Source organism: Ochotona princeps, chromosome 7, assembly GCF_030435755.1.
Source record: "Ochotona princeps isolate mOchPri1 chromosome 7, mOchPri1.hap1, whole genome shotgun sequence".
NCBI lineage: Eukaryota > Metazoa > Chordata > Mammalia > Lagomorpha > Ochotonidae > Ochotona > Ochotona princeps.
In genome coordinates, this window is record NC_080838.1 from 33,211,598 (window position 1) to 33,234,135 (window position 22,538).

General features: G+C 37.4%; 1 protein-coding gene across 1 annotated transcript in view; it reads right to left on the bottom strand.

Moving 5' to 3' along the window:
* Nucleotides 1-2,856: 2,856 nt before the first annotated feature.
* MYOZ2 (myozenin 2) overlaps nucleotides 2,857-22,538 on the bottom strand; it is a 32,654-nt gene continuing 12,972 nt past the window's right edge. Inside the window, exons 3-5 of the mRNA XM_004594530.3 lie at nucleotides 17,621-17,750; nucleotides 14,044-14,227; nucleotides 2,857-3,114 (exon numbers count right to left, since the gene is read on the bottom strand). Of these exons, the coding sequence (XP_004594587.2) occupies nucleotides 2,880-3,114; nucleotides 14,044-14,227; nucleotides 17,621-17,750 (549 nt within the window). The 3' untranslated portion in view covers nucleotides 2,857-2,879. The remainder of the gene's footprint in view (nucleotides 3,115-14,043; nucleotides 14,228-17,620; nucleotides 17,751-22,538) is intronic.

Here is a 22,538-nt window from a genome sequence, read left to right on the forward strand (position 1 = left end):
TCAAAGAAGGATTAAAGGGGGTAAGGGGTTGAAATCTGTGGTTTGGTTTTCATTAAGCCTCTAAATATTAATGCTACTCTAGTTATTATGTATAGGGTACTTGGCCAGTTGATCACCAATCTTACCAATGAGACAGGAGGAAACTAGCACTAAATAACTGGATGAAATACTATATTGGATATATAATTTCATGATTCATACTCTGTTAAATAGTATAAGGGAAATTAGGAAAGTTTCCTCTAAAATTTTGAAGCGTATAAAGAAATATCATTTGGAGGAATAGTTTTGGCATGTTATTGTGCTACAGGATTTCTTTTAGCCTATGATTATTAAGGTCTTTTAAAACTTTTATTCGATTTACTTATCTCAGAGGCATAAACACAGAGAACAAGACAGATACATGGATAGAGCTCTGATTCTGTGGTTCACTGTTTTTTATGTTTTAAAAAGATTTACTTATTTTTATTGGAAAGGCGGATATGCAGAGAGGAGGAGAGACAGAGGAAGATCTTCCATTCGATGGTTCACTCCCCAAGTGACTGCAACGGTTATCGCTGAGCCAATCCGGGGCCAGGAGCCAGGAGCTTCCTCCGGGTCTCCCACATGGGTGCAGGGTCCCAAGGCCTTGGGTCGTTCTCAACTGCCTTCCCAGGCCATAAGCAGGGAGCTGGATGAGAAGTGGGGCAGCAAGGATTAGAACTGGTACCCATATGGGATCCCGGCACATTGAAGGCAAGGACTTTAGCTGCTACACGATCGCACCGGGCCCTCACTGTTTTCTATTTTTTGTTTTTATTTTCTTGTTTTGTTTGGAAACAGAAGTTATAAACCATGATTTTTTAGAATATATGTTTTAGAGCCAGATTCACCAAATTCTTCCTCTTAACCGCTAGCCTTGTTCCAAGCCATGTTAATTCTCTGAAGTGCAGTTTTCTTTTACACAATTGAAATTATTGGGATCAGAGTTTGGTACAATAATTAAGTCACTGTTTGGGATGTCTGCATACTATTCAGAGTGCCTGGTTCTAGTTCCAGCTACTCTACTTTTGAACTGGTTACCTGCTATTTCCCATGCTTAGGAGACAACAGGAGATGGGGTCCCTAGCACACATGTAGGAAATCTGCATGGAGTTCTGGGCTCCTCGCTTTTCGCCTAGCCCACCTCCAGCTGTCGCAAGCCTTTGGTTAGTGAACCTGCTGATGGAAGACCCTCTCTCCATCTGTCATATTCCTCTGCCTTTTAAATAAAGTTACAATAAACACTTTTTAAAAAGAAACTTTTTTTACATTGAGATTATTTTCATAATATTTTCACTTAAGCATATCTGTAAAGATAAAGTAATACTGAATAAATATGTGTTAAACAGCCTTTAAAAGCAATAAATATAAGCCTGACATTAAGTAGTCCATCAGCAAGTGTGGTTTTCATTCCTTCTAATATTATTTCTTTTTTTTCATATTTCATGTGTACAAATGCGAGTGCAAAAATGCCAGAATTTTCCTGCTGTTCTAAGGAGACTATCATATTTCTTCTGACTTTGAAAGATTTGGCTGCTTTTAAGGTCAATGGAAAACCCATTCAAAATTGCATTTGAATTCTTAGTTGTGCAGCAACCAGAACAAAATGTTGGTATTTCCAAAAGCATCAGCTGAGCTAGACTTAATAGATGCTTCCAGGAAAGTACGAAACGGAAGAGTGAACACAAAGTTAGCTTTTCATTTCCTACTCAATTTTTTTTTAAAGGGGGAAAAAAAAAAAGAAGAGAAAACACTTAAGTTCTTCCATTTTAAATACATTTTTGGATTCTGGGGAGAAATGTTCCATCCATAACTAGCATGTTCAATTGCTAATCTCTTTTTCAATCATTGACAAAACGGTTAAACATCATATAGTATAATTATGCATATTTGCAGATTATCAAAATAATGCAATTCCATTTCATTAAAAAAATGACTAATCCCATGACATTATTAAGTCATTTTATCAAAATGCATAAAAGAATATGAATGTGATTTTTAAAATTAAAATAACCCAAAACAGGTTTTGATGGGAGCCTATAAATAGAGCTTATCATAAATGCCAGTAGATAAACATCATCATTTCTCATGGTAACCAGAAGAGAAGCACCCGACAATTTCCTCCAACAACATCTGTACAGCGTCCACTGTGGTTTTCATCTCTTTAATTTGTTTTAAAAAGTTCATTTCATAAGACAGGCAGAGAGATTCAGAGATTTGGGAGGAGCTAGTGAGACAGAGATCTTCCCTCTCCAAATGCCTGTAACTGTCAGGGCTGGGCAGGCTGAAGCTAAGACCCTGAAACTTCATTTAGGTCTTTCATGTGGGTGTCAGGGCCCTTTTACTTGAGCCTTTGTTGTTGCCTTCCAGGGTGCCAAGCAACAGGAAGCCAAATAGAAAGCGAAGGAAGCAGGACTCTAACCTGTTACTGCTCTGTGGGTTTCCTTAGCAGCATCCTAACCACTGTACCAGAGGCTGTAATAAATGTCAGAAGTCTTCCCAGCTTGCACTGTATTTTGATTCTGGATGCTGCTTGAAAAACATATTCTGAAATAAGTTGTATGAAATGATGCAGAGATTACACATTTTGTTACTCTTCTGTGTGAACCTGTTCAGTGGAAAGCCTGAATCACTTAAACCAGGTTTATAGAGTTTATAAGCCAGGTTTATGAATGTTATAAATAAAACAAGTGAGTTCAAAAATTCTTTAAAGTAAGATTTTAATTGTTGATCTGAGACTGAAATGAATGCCATGAAAGAAGAATTGGTATATCTCTATGAAATTATTGCTGCTGGTGAAGAATGTCAGTAGCTTTGCCAGTAACTAGTAGAATGCTTTTGTGGCTCATGCAGCGTTCTCTTCACAGGTCTTCAGATTCAGGTACAATGGCATCCTCTGTAGGCTCCGTTGTTATCACAATAGGGATATTCTCAGATATCCACCCCTTTGGAGTCCTATTAAAGGACCGTCTGCCAGAAAGAGGATTGGCAAAGGCCATGAACCTCGGATCTGTAAGCAGTAGAAACTCAAAATCTGGAACCTTGAATTTAACCATTTTTGATGCTTTTTCAAAACCTCCAAATGGGGTAGCAACTCTGTGGGAAATGAAAAGAAAAAGAAATGTTAATGAATATTCACATCCATTTGCTGAAAAATAGAAAAGAGCAAATTTGCAATGTGGTGCACATGCTAGTAGGGTCTTAAGTTCTTGGTATCATTGTTGGTTTTCAACCTCAGAGGCTAAAATTTTCATTTAAGAACTGTATCTTTAGGATAAAGCAAACATTTGATAACAACTCAGTGTATAGATTTTTTTTAAAATATAGCCTTTACTTTGGGAATAACCTATCTCATATATCCATAGCTTGTCACATCTCTTGCTTTTGTGCCACTACTAACAATTTTTTCCCCATTGATGATTGATGATTCCTCCCCTCCTTCCTCTGTATTTGTGCATGTCCTATGGCTCTGTGTTCCCAACTTTTCTCCAGCTATGTATATTTTGTATCCAACATCATGTCCTGGCTGCTTCACTTTGCATCAACTCCCTGCTTGTAGCCTGGGAAAGCAGCGAAAGATGACTCAAAGATTTGGTAACCCTGCAACCCTGTGGGAGACTCAAAAGAAGTTCCTGGCTCTGGGCTTCATATTGCCTCAGCTCCAGCCATTGCAGCCACTTGGGGAGTGAACCAGCAGATGGAAGATCTTCCTCTCTGTCTCTCCTCCTCTTTGTAAATCTGCATTTCCAATTAAAAATAAATATTTTTTAAAAATAAGAAAATGAAAGAAATGACTTAGGATATAGCCAGCAGATAGATACATCATGTAAATATACTCATAGATAGGAAAGAAAGAATTAAAAATTCTAGCATATGTCTAACCAGAGTCCCAGATAAAGGGAATCAAGGAACAGAAACACATAATGTGAGAAAGTCTATACATTAGGTAAAACTCGAAGACACTGCAGAGACTGAAAATATCAAAGATAGGGAAAAGGTTTAAAAATCAGAGTTGTCTATCTCCCTTATTGCAGTGAACTCACCAGTTAGATTAACACACTCACCAAAAGCTAGGGAGGGAAAAAGGTGACATTTAAACTGGCCTCGGTAGGTTGGAAATCATCCATGTATAGGATGGCCAGCACAGAGCTGTTTCCAGTAGCTGGCTAATGCCAGGAGGCCTCGGCAGATGTCACGCTAACACATTCAGAATAAGAAAGAGACCTGTTCACTAGGTTGTAGATGAGAGTGAGACTGTGGGAAGAGGAAACAGAGACCATATTTTGTGGGGCTTTGTCCAACAGATATAGAATCCCTTTTAAAGGTAACGCTACTGTGGGGTGTTGTACAAGGCAGGAACATCACCGGATGAAGTTTCATGAAGATCTTTTGGGCTGCAGGGGCTGTGTGAGCAGATTCTAGGAGGACAAAAGTGGAAGGAGAGAAGATGGTACAGCAATCCAAGTGGGAACCAGAGATTTGGGAGCCAAGTGTTCTCTGTGAACATGGAGAAGTAGCAAGTAACTTCAGGATGTGTTTCAGAAGTAGATTCAACAGGATTTTCTGATAACTGGATTTAGATTAGAAGGGGCATGGAGACACCATGAACAACTCCCAGGCTTGCAGTTTTAGCAACTGACTGGGAGAAGACTGAGAAGAACCTGCTCAGTGTATGGGTGGAAACCATAGTGTTGACACCATAGTTTGAGAGGTCAATGACAAAGGTTTTGTCATGTCCACGTGCCAGTCAGAGGAGTTCCCTGCTTGCTCTACCCATTTATGCGATCTGCCCCAGTGCCCTTACTGAGGCTCTTTTATTTCTCCATGTGGAATTTTTTATTAGTACATTCTTAATTTCGTTTTCAGCTTTTTAAAAAAAGATTTATTTGAAGGACAGAGTGACAGAGGGAAAGAAGAAGAGAGAAAGAAAAAAAGAGAAGGGCATCTTCCATCTGCTGGTTCACTTCTCCCCGCCACCGCAATGCTGCCTGCAGTCAGGGCTAGGATAGACCAAAGTCCGGAGTTAAAAGCTCCATCAGGGTGTCTCACTTGAGTAACATGGACCCACATTCTAGGGCTGCCATTCCTGCTATCCCACACACATCATCAGGAAGCTGGGTCACAGTCCTAATCAGGACTCCAAAGGGAAATGGGATACAGACATCCCAAGGCATGGCTTCACCCATTGCACCCAAATGACCAACCCATGCCGCCTCAAGGTTTCAGCTCACATTTCACTTTCTTCTTGCATCTTTTTCAATGGCCCACAACAAAAGCAAACTTGTCCTTCCCTAGTTCCTAAACTTTGCTTTCACCCCCTCTGTAACTCTGCTTTCCATCTTTAAAAATATCCACTGGTATGTCTGTTTTATTTCTTACCAGACTGCATTACAAAAGCATTGGAATTTGCTCTGATGTATCTTTGTGACTCATGACAATGCACTTGTATGATACATTGTACTTAGATTCTCATAAACATTTAGACAATAGAAACTGGCAAGACTATATCCTGGCAGTTTCTCCAAAATTGTGGGGAAGATCACTTAAAATCCCCTCAAAGAATTGCACTTTCTCTTTAACTCACTCAGTCGATTTTCTTGACTATGTTAATATCATTATGTCCTGTATTAAAGTAGTTATAAAGGCATTTGTGTCTACAATGTACTGCAAATATGATTCCATTATTTTTAGCTGCTTGAATTCAATATTTTTCTGCCCAAATTGAGCTTATGCTACATTCACTTTATTGTATTTTCCCATAGTCACCGCATTACAACTTCTGTATCAGAAGCCGCCTTGTCACGACCAGTTACTACTCTGTCCTGGTCTCAAGATCCACCACAGTGGGAGTCCCAACAGGGAAGGGAGGATTTGAGTAAGAAGCAACCAAATTGTTGAAAACAGAGTGTAACCAATCACAGTTTCAAGTTTTGTGCTGCACATCCTTGACCCAACCCCTCTGATAAGAGCTAAAAATGAGTATTGTTAGAATTGCTGACTGTTAGCACAGCCTGTGAGAACAGCAGATACTAAGTGTTCACTATAATATTTCGTTTCAAAATGTCTGTTGTTGCTTTTAACTTAATTTATAATTTGACATTCTTTAAAAAATTATCATTATACACAGTGCAAAATCATTCCAAAGGCTTCTGAATTCATATTAGGTTAACTCAGAAACATTTAAAATTTTGCACATTGATCTGAAAGTTTGCCATATGGGCACCGGTTTTAATCCCGGCGGCTCCACTTCCCATCCAGCTCCCTGCTTGTGGCCTGGGAAAGTAGTCAAGGACGGCCCAAAGCTTTGGGACCCTGTACCCGCATGGGAGACCCAGAGGAAGCTCCTGGCTCCTGGCTTCGGATTGGCTCAGCTATAACCATTGCAGTCACTTGGGGAGTAAACCATTGGATGGAAAATCTTCCTCTCTGTCTCTCCTCTCTGTATATCCACCTTTCCAATAAAAAAATAAATAAATCTTTAAAAAAATTGCTACCTAGACATTCTTTGTCAGAATTTTAAGCTTTTAAAATACAATGAACCATGCTGGTGGGGGTCAGGGAAGGAAAACTGTCAAGTGGCATTTCACTAGTTCCCAGGTGATGCCAGGCCACACCCTTGGTCTCCAAAGCTTTAACAGGATTGTCTCATTCAAGCTTCACAATCACCTGGTAAGCTGGTTGTTTTTAGGGGCCCACTTAACTGCACAGATAAGTGAAATGACTCAGTCTAAGGTCACCTGTTTATTAAGTTGGAGAACTAGGATTTGAAGCCGGGCAGCCAGACTCACTGGAGTCCCATTTCCCTAGTCACTATCTGTTTTTACCACATCCACACGGTAACTATTAAGGAAAATTTTCTCAGATCATTTTCAGAATACAGCAGTATGTTCAGAAATCACTACCAACTTGGCTTCTCTCTGAATGTCTAACCAGGTTGCTGCCACGTTATAACACATTCGAATGTAATACAGTGCACATTTTGATTTAATGACTTGAAAAGTCTTTGTGAGTCCAGTTTGATTTAGTACAAAACAAAACTTCTTATTCTTGAATGTATACAAGGTGATATTTTATCATTTGAAAATCTTGTCACTCTTAATGAACAGTTTGTTTATTTGGGGGCTCATTTTTCATTCATGAAACAAATTACTGATTTCCTAGCATGTCTAGACACCTGACTTTGTCCAAGATGAAAAGAACATGGTAGAACAGGTCTTAACCTCAGTGAGTTTAGAGACAATGAACCATGAGGGAGAAGAAAACACTTGGAATAAGCTGAGGAACAGTATCCTGAGTGCCAGAAAAGCCAAGGGCACGAAAACACCTTTCTTGAACTTGTAGCCTTGGAAGAGAATCAGCTGCGTAACTTCTAGGGCCCAATGCAAAATGAAAACACAGGGCTCCTTGTTCAAAAACTGAGAATTCTGAAACACTCAGTCAAGCATGACTCTCTTTAACTGTGTAATTGCACAGTTTGCACAGCATACTCATTGAGATGTTAAGACTGGTTTTCTAAAGCCTAAAGCTGAGTATTTTTAGAATTTGAGCAACCATGCTTATTATTCATTCAAGAAATGAGTTTAAAAAAGGAAGTATTTCTAAAACTTGATCTGTGTGTTAGGCATTTGCTGGATTGCTGATTTTTCTCCTTTTTAAATCTGGTTCTGCCTTGGTTTTTTTCCTAACATCTGTGGGTCATTTGCTTCTCTCATAAATGAAAACAGTCCCTTCTGTTCCATCACCCATCTACCACTTCCTGTTACAGATCCAGTGAAAAGTTTACTGCTGGAAGGCAGACTTTTCTCCACCTTTTTTTTTTTTTTTTTTTTTTTGGCACTACAGAGACAATATATCCTGTTTGTTTGAATTTTGTTGCCCTCAACACACAAATTAAAGGGAGTCCATGAACAGAAATGTTGGCTTTCAAAGCAAGAGCTGTCTTATAGGATTTTTAAGATCTCTGAAAATAGTTTTAAATTTTAGAAATTGTTAGTGAAGCAAAAAATTTCTGCAGAAAGATGTGAGCTATACTACCGAAAGATAGTTGTGTGTATCTTTAACTCCCATAATGTAAATTCTTCAAACATAGGTGACTTAAAGTAATTTTTACACTTTGTCATCTGTGTATTGAATGATAAACCTGTTTCACTCAGATCCACAGTTAACAGATGCTGTGTTACTTATTTAAAATGATCAGTGTTGGGCGAAAAACTTGTAGAATTAATAATGTGGGGAAAATAATGCAGCTATAATTGCTACTAATTTATATAGGGTAAAGAAATAGGCAAAATGATTGTATAGAAATTTAAATAATAGTCTATTTAACAGCCAATGTATGTATTGTATTTAAAGGGACTTACATCATGGAAATCACAGAAGTTATTTTATCAATGAGGAAATTAAAATGAAAGCCTAACTGATATACTCAAAGTGTTGAGTACTTTTTGAAGCAGAGCTGGGAACTTCTTTGCTCCCAGCTTACTTCTTATATTACCTAGGTTGAGTAGGGTGTTATTTGAATACAGCATGAAAGTTGAATATACTCAAAACAAATCCAGGAAAATAGAGTTGTATTAAACTCCAGAGCACTTTGAAATTTTAATTAGACTTCAGATACCATTTTTGTCCAGTCAAGCTGCTAAATCCTGTACAACCACATTTTTCTTATATATTATTAACAATATCTAATAATTGTGTATAAGAACAACAAGATCATATTGCCTTAGTTTTTTCAAGGACTGTGGATATACCTGCTTTGTTTCTTTTTACAAAAATGAGAAAAAAATAGATGTTTCAATGAATTCTTTTTTTTTCTTTTTTTTTAAAGATTTTATTGTTATTGGAAAGCCGGATATACAGAGAGGAGGAGAGACAGAGAGGAAGATCTTCCATCCGATGTTTCACTCCCCAAGTGAGCCGCAACGGGCCGGTAAGCGCCAATCCGGTGGCGGGACCAGGAACCTCTTCCGGGTCTCCCATGCGGGTGCAGGGTCCCAAAGCTTTGGGCCGTCCTCGACTGCTGTCCCAGGCCACAAGCAGGGAGCTGGATGGGAAGTGGAGCTGCCGGGATTAGAATCGGCGCCCATATGGGATCCCGGTGCGTTCAAGGCGAGGACTTTCGCCACTAGTCCACGCCGCCGGGCCCAATGAATTCTTAATGTAATAACATGTTGAATTATTTAAACAACATAAAGAAAACGGTACTTATTGCATTTTATTTTAAAGCATATAAAAATTACATGAGGAACTAAATTTTTGGTGAGTTTGTTTTATCATTAGCTAGAATGGTTCAATAAAATATAACCTTATTCCTAACCAACAAGGAAAATCTTAACTTATTTTATACCTGGAAATTATTTTAATTTCTCTTTTAAATGATTAGATTTTTCTTCTGGATTGGTTGAAAAGTTGCTTTTGTCACATTTAACATATAAAAGTCCGTGTGACTGTTTAAAAATTTTGTATTGAAGTGTATATTTAAAAAACCCCACAAGGGCCAGCATTGTGCCATGGCAGATAAAGCAGCTGCCTGCGACACCAGAATCCCATATAGATGCAAGTTCATGTCCTGGTTGCTCCACTTTTGATGCAGCTCCCTTCAATGATCAAGGAAAAGCAAGTGTTTGGGCCATTGCCACCATGTGGGAAACCTTGGATGAAGCTCCTGGCTCTGGCCTGACCTGGCACTGGCCACTGCAACCATCTGGGAAGAGAACCAGTGAATGGAAGATCTCTCTGTCCCTCGCTCTGGGCCTTTCCTTCTCTATACGGTCAGATAAGTAAACCAATTTTTCTAAAAAAAAATGTTAAAATGTACACGTTTTTATTGACATGTAAAATGCACAGGGAAAGTACACAAAAGATAAAATAAAAGTCAATGAATGTTACTTATTTTCTAATAAATTTCTGGCATATTAAAATAGCAGTAATTATTACTTAGGTCTATGCTGGGTGTACAATAATTTCATTTACTTATTCTAATAATTTACTGGTAGCTTCTTTTGAGTATCAGTGGATATAACTGTGATAATGGATAATGCCTGTTTTATTTTTCTTTATTTTTTTCTTCTAGCTTTATTTTCTAGTAGGGGATCAACAAATCATGTGTTGTCTGAAAATTTTAACCTTTTTTAAAAGAATATTTCACTGAGTAAATGATAAGCTGACAATTATTTCATTATTGCAAAAGGTGTTAGTCTACTGTTTTCCATTTTCAGTTGGGAAATGAATTTACTCCTTAATGTAGTATACCTTTTATTCTCTAGTGTTCATTTTATTATTATTATTATTATTATTATTGGAAAATCAGATATAAAGAGAAGAGGAGAGACAAGAGAGGAAATGGCCGCAATGGCCATAGCTGAACCCATCCAAAGCCAGGATCCAGGAGCCTCTTCCGGGTTTCCCACTTGGATGTAGGGTCCCAGTGCTTTCCGGCCGTCCTTGACTGCCTTCCCAGGCCACAAGCAGGGAGCTGGATGGAAAGCGGGGACACAGGGACATCAACTGGTGCCCATATGGAATCCCAGCACATGCAAGGCAAGGACTTTATCCTGGGCCCTCAATTTTTTTTTTTTATAGTCTCTTTTGTAGTTTTGTTTGAGAGGTGGAAAGGAAAAGAAAAAGAGAGCTTCCCAAGTGAAAATGCAATCCAGATGTGCCATGTGGGTGGCAGGAATCCAATTACAGCTATCACTGCTGCCTCCCAGGGTCAGCATGAGCAGGAAGCTGAAACTGGAGATCAGAGCCAGGAATTGAACCAAGTACTCAGAATACACAACAGAGATGTTTTCACCTTCAGACTAAGAATCTGTCTTCTGTTATTTGCATTCATGTTGTTTTGTGTGGTTTACTTTGATTCAGTTTCCTTGGGTTGTATAGTATTTCTTGAACTTGAACCTTGATATATGTTGGCATATTTATTACTACTCCATGTTTATTCTGGTCTTTTACCAAATTTTGAATCCTTTTTTTTATATGCCTTTCATACACAACATTTTCTCTATCAGTTTACCAAGACTCTTTTCAATCATGTCTGATATCTCCTTGATTTCAGTTATAGGGGTTTTTAAAACATTTTTTCATTTAATATATATAACAACCTTCAAAGAATGTGAATAATGTACATAAAATGAGCAATCTTGGGATGACCATGCATACTTAGAGCTACTCCTCAGCAACATCCACTTTCCAGCCCAATCACAATTTCATACTACTCAGAATTGTCATCAAATTTTGACCATTATGGTGTTATAAACTCATAGAATGTTTTTTAAAACTTTGAAGACCTTATGGTAAGTGAAATGAACCAGTCACAAAAAGATAAACACCACTGATTCCATGTACATGAAGTATTTAGACAAGCAAAGATCATAGCAACAGAAAGCAGATGGTTGTGGTCAGGGGCTGGGCACGGAGTTCCGGTTTTGCAAGATGAAAACAGGAGATGAGTGGTGATTCTAATTGCTCAACATTATGAATAAGAATAAATTCTTAATACCACTCACTTCAGTACTTAAAAGTGGTCACGATGATAAGTTATGTGTATTTTACTGCAACAAAACATTTAAAAATCCACCATTTTGTAGAGATGAATTGAGTCCCTGAATAGTACCATCTTTCAGAGAGAATTTGTTTTTTTGTGATCAAGAGTTTGATTTAGAGGAGGTGACCTTTATCCACTCTATAATAGTGATGGTTAGGAGCCATGCCAGCTGTGTGAAGGCTGCTTTCATTGTCCTTTGCCCTAACTGTAAGCATACACCATTTGAGGGTCCCAAGCTAAGCGTTCTCCACCTTGGAAGACCCTACTCTCCTATTTCAGGACTTTCCATTACCTGACCCTCTTAGGAGGTTTTTTTTTTAAAAAAAGATTAATTTATTTTATTACAAAGTCAGATATGCAGAGAGGAGGAGAGACAGAGAGGAAGATCTTCTGTCCAATGTTTCACTCCCCAAGTGAGCCGCAACGGCCGGTGTGTGCCGATCCGAAGCCGGGGACCTGGAACCTCTTCCGGGTCTCCCACGTGGGTGCAGTGTCCCAATGCTTTGGGCCGTCCTCAACTGCTTTCCCAGGCCACTGGCAGGGAGCTGGATGGGAAGTGGAGCTGCGGGGATTAGAACCGGCGCCCATATGGGATCCCGGGGCGCTCAAGGCGAGGACTTTAGCCGCTAGGCCACGCCGCTGGGTCCCTGTTAGGAGGTTGTTTGATCAAACATGGCTTTACATGACTAAATTTCCCCCTCTCCAGAATACTGCTCTTCTAGCACTCACTTCCTGCGTGTTGGAATAATTTTAAAAATTATTTTCAAAACTGTCCTATCTAGTTGTTTTTCTGAAATTCTAATATAAACTTGAATGCCATAGCTGGAAGTAGAAATAGTACTTACAGAACTTGTTATACACTCCTTCTTTCAGGAAACATTTAAACCAAATCTATCTATCTATCGATCGATCGATATTTATATATCTATATTTATATATATACCAAATATATATGTATATCAGACACTGTCTAGTTGTTGTTAAGTGGAATTCTAAATCCATAGAATAGACAAAACATTAAGCATTGCATACTTTTGTGCATGTACATAAAGACACAAATTGGGGTGCCTATGCTTTGCACTGTGTTTTGTTACATGTGAATATATTATGTCATATTTTTGGTAGTATGCTTATGTATGGATTAAAAGGGGCAAGATTTTCTGGAGTAAATAGAACTTATTGCCAGTTTAAATCTCTCACACACCGCTCACTCGGAGTATGAGTATGTTGTGTGGACAGAAGCTTTGCGTTAACAAGATCTCTTTCACCTACTTGCTGATGCGCTCATTGATACAGCACTCACTTGATCTTTAGATGACCAATAGACAACTCTCTATAACTACTCAAACGCACTAGCGTGTTTGTAGAACTAAACGTTGGCTGCTCAGCGACTTTGGGGTACCGAAACGTCAAGTAACACAGAAGTCTTACAACATCCCGTAACCACTAATCTCAAAAACTGGCCTGAAATCTCTTTCTATCCATTTTTCCCTGTGCTTTTATAACTTCCCAGACTATCATTTTGGTAAAACAATGATTGTATTAATGAGAATGACCCTTCAACCTCCTTTCCCCACCGCTCCTCAAATTCTGTGAAACAACAACAAAAAAGTTTGCTATGTCTCTTTTATGCAACAGATAGATTACTGTGAGAGCAGAGTATGAAAAACCAAATGTTTAATAGGACAATAATTAAAACACAGATTACCATTTAAAAGCAATTTATGTGTTATTCTTTTCTGTAAATCAAAGATTAACTCCTTAATTTATTCAACTTCAGTGAATAGCTACTAAGTAGCCCATAAATTAAGTCGGTATTTTCTGAATGTGAGACACCATTTGGAATGCATTTTATTTCAAAAATAGTTACATGATCGAAACATGGATTATGGTATCATTGAAACTATTCAAAATCCCATGAAAATGACAAAAAGAAAATGAGTAACACAGAAAAATACATGGCCAACACACAAAATATACTACTGACATAATTTGGCAGTATTTTTTGTTAGCATTACTTGGGGATGTAAGTGCTGAATTTTAGGATGATTAAGTCTCTACATCAATTATCATCTGTAATGCTCACAGCCCTGTATGTGAACTCTTTTTGAAATTCTTGAATAGCACTATCCCATGAATCAACACAAACTGATATATTAATCTTTGAAGTAGAATATGTTGTTAAAATAACCTTTTTTTTTAAAAAAAAGGTGTAGGGATTATTTTTATGTTGTAATGGTGTTGGTTTCTGGTTCACTTACCTAATTTTTATATTCAAAAGTTCCAAGATTTAAAATATTAGTAATATTGCAACAAAGGATCTTTGCCTGGGCTTAGGTAAGATCCTACTTTGCTATTTAGATTCCATTCTGAAAAGGAAAATGGTTTTTCTTTTTCACCACAAAATTCAGTTCTCTGCATCATGATGGAAAAACCTTGGTCTTACGTGCCAAAAATGTCAGGCAAGATGGCTGAATTACCTGTTGAAGCTCCTGTAATCGGGCAGCTCTGCCTTTTCTTCAGGTTTGAACAGTTTGGGGTACAGAGCCGCTAACAGCTCTGGATCATCCCCGATGGCCTGTTCCCACGGAGACTGATAGTACTTGGGGACGGCTGTGGTGTTGAATCTTTCTGGAGGAATTTCCTTCAGTGGTCCAGAATATCCTTTGGAAAAATGTAGCAGGAGTAAATAAAAAGAGTGTCCAAGAGTTACTAAGCTGCACCTAGCATCTTGCCATGATTATTTTTTTCAGGCTGGTATAATTTATGAAGAGGGTATTCTATTCATCAGAAAACAGCTTCAAATAAGAATTAAATATTTTGAGCCTGGCATGATGGCTCAGTGACTTAATCATGACCTTACAATGCTGGAATTTCATATGGGCACGGGTTTGTTTCCCAGCTGCTCCACTTCCCATCCAGCTCCCTGCCTGTGGCCTGGGAAAGCAGTCGAGGACGGCCCAAAGCCTTGGGACCCTGTACCTGCCCTTGTGGGTGACCCAGAAGAAGTTCCTGATTCCAGGCTTTCAATCAGCAGATGGAAGAATCTTTCTGTCTTTTCTTCTTCTGTGTTCAAATTTTCCAAATTATGCTATAATTTTTCCTTGACTGTTTAAATGTATATCTGTTCATGTGAAACTATTCATTTGAATTTTTTAAAATTTTGTTTTTTACATTACTTTATCCTGGACTCTAGATACCACAACTAATTAATTTACACCTGCCTATGTGAATGTGTGTTATAGTCAAGGCCCTGGGGAAATAGCAATAAAGACAAAAATCTTCCTCTCCTTATGTTTCTCAAAATCCTATTTTGGCACTGTGTATTCAGAATTCCACTTACATTTGTAATTACATATTGATGGTTCCAACTTTTTAAACTGTTCTATTTGTTTATTTTCAATTTTTATTTGGGAAACAAATAAAAGACAGAGAGCTCTTTCATTTACTGGCTGACTTCCCAAACACCTGCAATGGACAGAGCTAGACCAAGGCCAGGAGGCTGGAACTCAATCTGGGTTTCCCATGTGGGTGGCAGGAAACTGTTGCCTTCCCAGGTACACATTAGCAGAAAGCTGGATCAGAAGTAGACCTAGGAAAAGAACCCAGCACCCCACTTGGGATGCTGGTGCCCCAAAGCTATGATTTTATTGCTGCACCAAGTGTCCATCCTAACTACTGTTTTTAATATGCAAGCCATACTATTCAACTACTTCTTTGTCCTAAGTGTACAGGCATTCTTGATAACCTATCAAGACCTCAGACAGTCATTTTTCTTTCTTCATTTTTTCCAAAGATTTATTTTATTTTTATTAGAGAAGCAAATTTAGAGAGGAGAGACAAAGGGAAAGATCTGCCATTTACTAATTCACTCCCCAGATGGATAAAATGGCTGGAGATAAGCCCATCTGCTGCCAGGATCCAGGAGCTTCTTCCAGGTCTCTCACAAGGGGGACAGGGTCCCAAGGCTTTGGATCACTCTCCATTGCTTTCCTTGATCACAAACAGGCAGCAGAATCGGAAGTGGAGGAGTTGGAACACAAGCCAGCACCTATATGGGATTCTGGTGTTTGCACGTGGAGGATTAGCCAGTTCCAATGCAGCCATGTTCTTCTGTTGTTTTTTTTTTTTTTAAATATTGGTTATCTTGGCAAATGTCATCATTTTACTCTCATATGCTCCAGACAGAGTATTATTTTTGGCGGTCCCTCATTTCCCAAACTAAGCTATAAGTACTAATAACTATACTTTTTTTTTTAAAGACACAACTTTAACATTATGATCCAATGCCATCTTGGAACTATGCTTCTTATGGATTCTTAAAATACTGCTCTCAAAGTATCCGTGTATCTCAGTCACATTTATTACTGATATTGGAGATAATCAGTTCTTCCCCTTTTCTCACTAAGAGATTTAGCTCCAGTTATAATTAAGTATAGCCTACAAACCCAAATTGTTGATGCACCCTCACTCCAATCTTCCACAGATTTTCTGCCAGCACTGCACTGAGAAACAGCCGCTCTGTCCTCTCCTGGCTGGGATTCCATCTCTTGCCTGGCCTCACCTGGCATCCTTTCTTCTAATCTTTCTGCTCTCAGTCACTGTCCTTCCTGTCCTTTGGGTCACCTTCCTGACTAGCAGACACGGTCACTTCTGCTAGGGTTGCTTTAACAGCCCTGGAGGACAAAATGACAGCTCTTCAACCTGACATGGATAGCACTCCCCACCTGGTCAGCCTCATCTCCTGCCATTTGCCCCTCACATTTTTTGCCCCAAGACTATGGATCTGCTCATTGTCGCTCTACTTTAGTCCATTTGTTCTCCAGGCATGGAATGTTTTAATTCTTATCACATAAAAGTTGTGTGTTAAGATCTAGCCATTTTTGTCCACCCATATCCCTAGGAAAGTGGAGTTCCCTTTCCTGGATTGTACCATGGTGTATTATACATAAGTCCATTGCTACAACCACTATATTATTTGGCATCCCTTCCACAGAGTTGATTAGAAGGAAGACAGACCTATAGAAACCAGAATATTTCTAAATTTCATATTTAAAAAATCCTTAAAATCCCATTATTCTAAAACAATTTTACTTTTGTATATTTTCTCCCAGTTTTTCTTCACCATAAGCATAATGATCACATGACTGTGATTCTAGGGAATACATAATTTTGTATTTTTCCCCCAACTTGGCCAAAATACTTTCAAATATTTCCATCTAATGTTCAGAATCATTTTAAGGGTTTCATAATAATCTTTTGAGTTAGATATGTATAATCTATATAATAATTAACATAATTTATGTACTCTTTTCTCATTCAGCATTTTCAAATTTATTTTTGTATATAATTTTTAAAAATTTTTCATGATTTGATTCCATAAGCCTAGGGATTTCGTATTCTACCCCACCCACTTTCCCCACTCCCATCTTCCGCCAAATTACTACAATAGTATATAGTTCTTCAGCAGCAGTCACAAGTCCATTATTCTGTTATTTAAGTATGTCATGACATTGTAGGCAGAGACAATGGTATACAGTATTATTGACTTTCTCCTTTTTGATATGAGCTATGCATAAGAAACAATGTGCATGCTTAATCTCTTAGAAACATTGCAGTTCAGCAGTGCTGTGTTTCAACCTCTCTTGGATTTTACATATATTTTAATACAACCGATTTCAGTTCAAAGAAATTTTATTCCTACAGCATTATAGTATTATGATACTCTCACTGAGTTATGGTTGAAAAAAGTTGACTTTCAGATGCTTAGCAGATTAATCATTAAAAAGTTAACTAGCTGCATTATAATAAGCTAGCATTTTCTCCCAGAATTTGTATTTTCAACTCATCAACTAAGAAAGAATGCACTACTCTTTTTTATATAAATTTTCTCTTTTCTTACTCTATATTCCATAAACATTGTGTAAATGTTTAACAATTCAATATCTAGATTTAAATGACTATATGAAATTGTGCTTTCAAATGTTCTGTCTCTGTATATATGTATATACATAAATGGACACATATGTACAAGTGTATATACAAGATGTTATTTACCTGGTGCAATATTCTCTGGATTTGGAGGGCTTCGTGGGTCTGGCGTATTGGGAGGAGTCAGTGGGGCTTGCTGGGAACCGCCTTCCAAGTTGCTTCCATCCAGTTTCCCATTCTGCATGGCAATATTATGCTGCAGTTGACCAAAAGTAAACTCTGATGATAACTCAGAAGTGTGGGGTACACAAATAGATACTATACACATAAAAATCCATTTTCATATTTGGAATTTGGGGTACATAAAGAGAAACTATACATATAAAATCATTTTTTTTGAATCTCAAATGATTTAATTAAACTTCATAAATCATTCTTTTTATAAAATGTATGGTTAGTATTCCTAAAGTCCTTCCAGCAGATTATATAGAAAAGAAAGTTTAATAAAAGTTTTAAAGCAGAACTCAATTATTTCTAGGGTACCTTACATTGCTGGAACTTTTTGAAGATTCTGCATAATGATTGGTCATAAATTTTGTTTTAAGATTAGCATTTGCTCCTTGAAAGCAGTGAGAGAACATTAAAATCAGACTTTTATTTAAAACAAAGACAAATAGGCAAATTCAAACTACTGAAAAAAATTTTATGTCACTTTAAAATCAATTTTTATATTTAGCATTTGAATAAAATGATATTTCACTGCTTCTCCAGACTTCAAGAATTTACACAGTAATGTATGATTGAACAATCAAAGAATAAATTTCATTGATAAAAATCTAAGATCTCAGGGCCAGCATAGTGGCATAGTAGGCTAATCTTCCACCTGTGGGGCTAGCAGCCCATATGGGTGTCAGTTTTAATTCCAGCTGCTCCATTTCTGATCCAAGTTCTTGCTAATGGCCTGGGAAAGCAGCAGAGAGTGGTCCAAAGCCTTGGGACCCTGCATGCACATGGGAGACTCAGACGAAGCACCTGGCTCTTAGCTTTGGACCAGCCCAGGCCGTTTTCTTTAAAAAATTTCTTTTAAAATTATTTTAAAATATTTTTTATTTTTATTGGAAAGGCAGATTTACAGAAAGAGAGACAAAAAGATCTGATTGCTTCTCATAGACCATCACTCCAGTGTTTATAAGTTGCTCCTTATTTCCTATTGAGTAAACTGTAAACTCATGCCTGCTATCTTGATCTTACACTAGAGGCTGGCACCATGGCACAGTGTGCTAAGTCACTGCTTGAGACACTAACTTCACATATTATAGCACTGGTTTGAGTCCTAGCTGCTCTGCTTCCAGTCCAGCTCCATGCTAAAGTACCTGAGAAGGGAGAGGAAGATGGTTCAAGTACTTGGTTCCCTGCCACCCAGGTGGGAGAACAGGATGGCACACAGCCATGTGGGGAATGAATCAGTGGATTCATTCATCTCTCTGTCTCTCTCTCTCGCTTGCCCACTTTCTTGTTCGCCTACTCTCCATAGACTCAATTTTTTTTTTAATTTTTACGCTCATCTAATAAGCATACTGTTAGGTGCTTGTTAAAGATGCTTGACATCCAAGTTGGAGTGTCTAAGTTCAGTTGCTGGTTGCAGCCTCTGATTCCAATTCCTGCCAAAGCAGACTCCAGAAGGCAGTAATGATGGGTCAGTCAGGTAATTGAGTTTCTGGTACTCATGTGGGAGACCTGGATTGTGCTTCTGAATCTTGACTTCTGCCCAATCTCAACTTCCACTCTCATGGGTATTTTAACAAGTGGATAGAATCACTCTCTTGCTCTGTCTCTTAGATAGATAGATAGATAGATAGATAGATAGATAGATAGATAGAACCTACCAACAGACATAATACAACCTGTCATTTTTTGTGTGTCTTTCTATAACACAAGGCAGTTTCCCATGGCCAACATTCCATTTCATCTCAGTTGCTTTACCACCAACACTGTTATTCTAGAAAGCCCTCCTTCCTGTCCTTTACTAAACCAAAACATTGGTTTCCTCTGTAACCCATATTAATATTCTCCTCTTTTCTCTAACTTACCTACTACAAATGTCTCCCTAATTTGTACCATGTCAACACTGTAGTAAGATCTGAATTATCCTCTCATGATCTCATTTGTTCTGGTTAACTGGATTTTGTTACTGTATTTATGTCATGTTGGGTCTCTAACTAGTTTGTCATCTGGTTTTAATCTAGTAAAGTCTAGCTTACATCATTTTTCCTCAGTTCTAAAACAGTATTACACTGAAAAGCTTAAAACATTTTAAAATATGCACATTAATATTTTATATTTTCACTTAGCTCTTGAGTATTTGACTTAATAATTGACTAAATTGATACTAAAGCCTTAAGCTTCTAAGTCTTCACTCTTTTAAAAGCAGAAAGTTCCTGACAACATTTTGTAAATAAAAAGTAGTTGAGTTAGATATAGAAAATTTAAATGTGTAATGAATAAAGAACCACCCTCTGTTCCTAGAATGTGTCCAAGAAATTGATTTCTCCTAGACTTACAAATCATTCTGTTCATTTTAATTTGTAAGTCTTGTAATACCAACCTTATGTAACCTTTTCCTGAGAATTAATGATAAACAGGAAAATCCACTCTATACAGTCAGCATTTAATTATCAGGAAGCACACAATGCCTCTATTATCATTAAATATACAACTAAAACCTTGTAATGGTTAGGTGGTGACTTATTTCAGATACAACTTAAGCCTTAAATTACAGTGTGCCATTCCCTGGGATTCCCTTCAGAAAGTTTGGAAAGACAAATAAAAGTGTACTTTTTTTTAATCTCAATCAAGCTGACCCTAATGAAAACTTGAGAAGTATCTCTCAGATTAAAAACATATAAGTTAAAAACACAATATATTGTGTTAAAGAATTTCTCTTGGAATATCAGTAGAAATAAAAAGCAAGCTTGGTTTTTTTTGTTTGTTTTGTTTTATTTTGTTTTGGTTTGGTTTGTTCAAGTGAAATCCACATTCAGAATTCTGAACACATTTAGTTTGGTATTATTATTTCAGAATCACTTTTTAAAGATTTATTTATTTATTTGAAAGGCTGAATAACACGTGGAAGGGGGAGATAGAAATAAATACAGATACAGTTATGAGAGAGAGAAATATCTTCCATCAGCTAGTTCTATTTCCAAATGGCCCCAACGGCTAGGGCTGGACCAGGATGAAGGTGCTACCCATGTGGGAGACCTGGATGGATGTGAGAACTCCCAGCTTCATCCTGGACCAGTCCTAGCTGTCATAGGAAAATAAGAAATACCTAAAAACAAGTTAAATCATTATTTTGACAATATCTGTATTTTAAGGAAAGCAATAATAGTTTATTCCACAAAGAGTTGTTAATAAATTAGATTGATGTTGTATACGTCATGTAAAAATAATCAAGAACTAAATTGTAAGTAAATAATTGCTCTCTTTCAATTTTATTTGATTTCTTTACTATGAGATAAAGACTGTATGTGTCTGTGACCTTCTAGCAAAGTACCTAGAACATAATAGTCACTCAATAAATATTTGCCCAAAATATAAACCAACAAATAGAAAACTTGGACCCAATTATGTCTTGAATTCTTGTCATATTCACAATGGTTAATGTGGAAATCTACTATCATACAACTGGTTTACTATCTTCCTCAAAGTTTGACTGTATGCACAGATCACTTTGAGGATTAAGGTCAGAGAACATATAGAATATTAAATTGAGAAAGCACTTTCAAGAGCATTTGAGTTCATCCTTCTTTTTAAAAGAAAGAAACCCAGAAAAACCAAAGAAACTGAAATTAATCCCAAATCACAGCCCTGGTAAGAAAGCCAGAACCCAACCCTGGAGTCCTGATTCCCAAGCAAGGGTTTGTTTTCATTACAATGTGAGAGGTGTTGGTGCCCAGAACCCCAGGATTCTGACAGATTGATTTCAATGATTACAATGCTGCTTAAGTTAATTCAATATACTTTGTTGAATACTACTTTCCTCATTCTAAACAAGAGAGTACATTAGACATCATAGTTATGTTACATTATTTAATTGTACACTTCATTACTGCCTGTTGTTCTGAGTTGTTTATTAATATAATTATTTATTGCATATGCCTGCTTGAGGCTATTTTATTTAGTGCCTCATGTCTAAGAATAGTGAAAAAGTGTTACTTTGTTCTCATATTGTATTAGTCACATTTTCTAATAAGAGGATATTGACATAATTATGGGATAATGAAACACATTTACCCATGAATTCGAGTGAAAAATTATCCCTAAAGAATACTGGAGTTAAATGAGACTTGAGGTCCAAATGAATTAGCAATCATAATTTGATTTCATCTGTAATGTTAAAATATTCAATAATGTGAGTAGTTTTTCACATTATTTTCACATATTGAAACCTCAGCATTCATTGTTAACTAGAAACATAGCCATGGAAATAGAGAACAGGGGATAAATAAAAACTTTGCTGTCAATTTTAATTTCTGTAATGATGGTTTTTAGCAGTAATGGTAATAAAACTTGCTGTCAAGAAGTAATGTTGTCATTAATGATGGCAGCCAGTGAATTTTCAAGTTTAAATACGCAAGCGAGCTTACAGACTCTCAGTAAATTCAACTTGTGCTTGTTGTCATCTCCATTATCTCTTCAAATATTCAACTTGTGTACTACTCCATTTTGATTTTTCATATCTGTCTTTTATTTTAAAGCCATTTCTGCAAAGCTAGATGCCTGCCCCCCATGACTTTCCATCTCTACAGGAGCTCTGACTCGGCAACTCAAGTGAATCTGATATTAGTACAGTCTCCAATAATTTAATGAATATGTTTAGTAGCTTTCAGTTGAAGAACTAACTCTTTGTCCCCAGAGTTTCAGCTTAGTCCTTACAAAGTACCAGATTTCCTTATGTGCTGTGGAACCAATGCTTGGGAAGAGATCCATGTCTCTGCAGTCCCCAAGTCTGTCTTGGGTCAAGATTCATTCAGTAACTGAC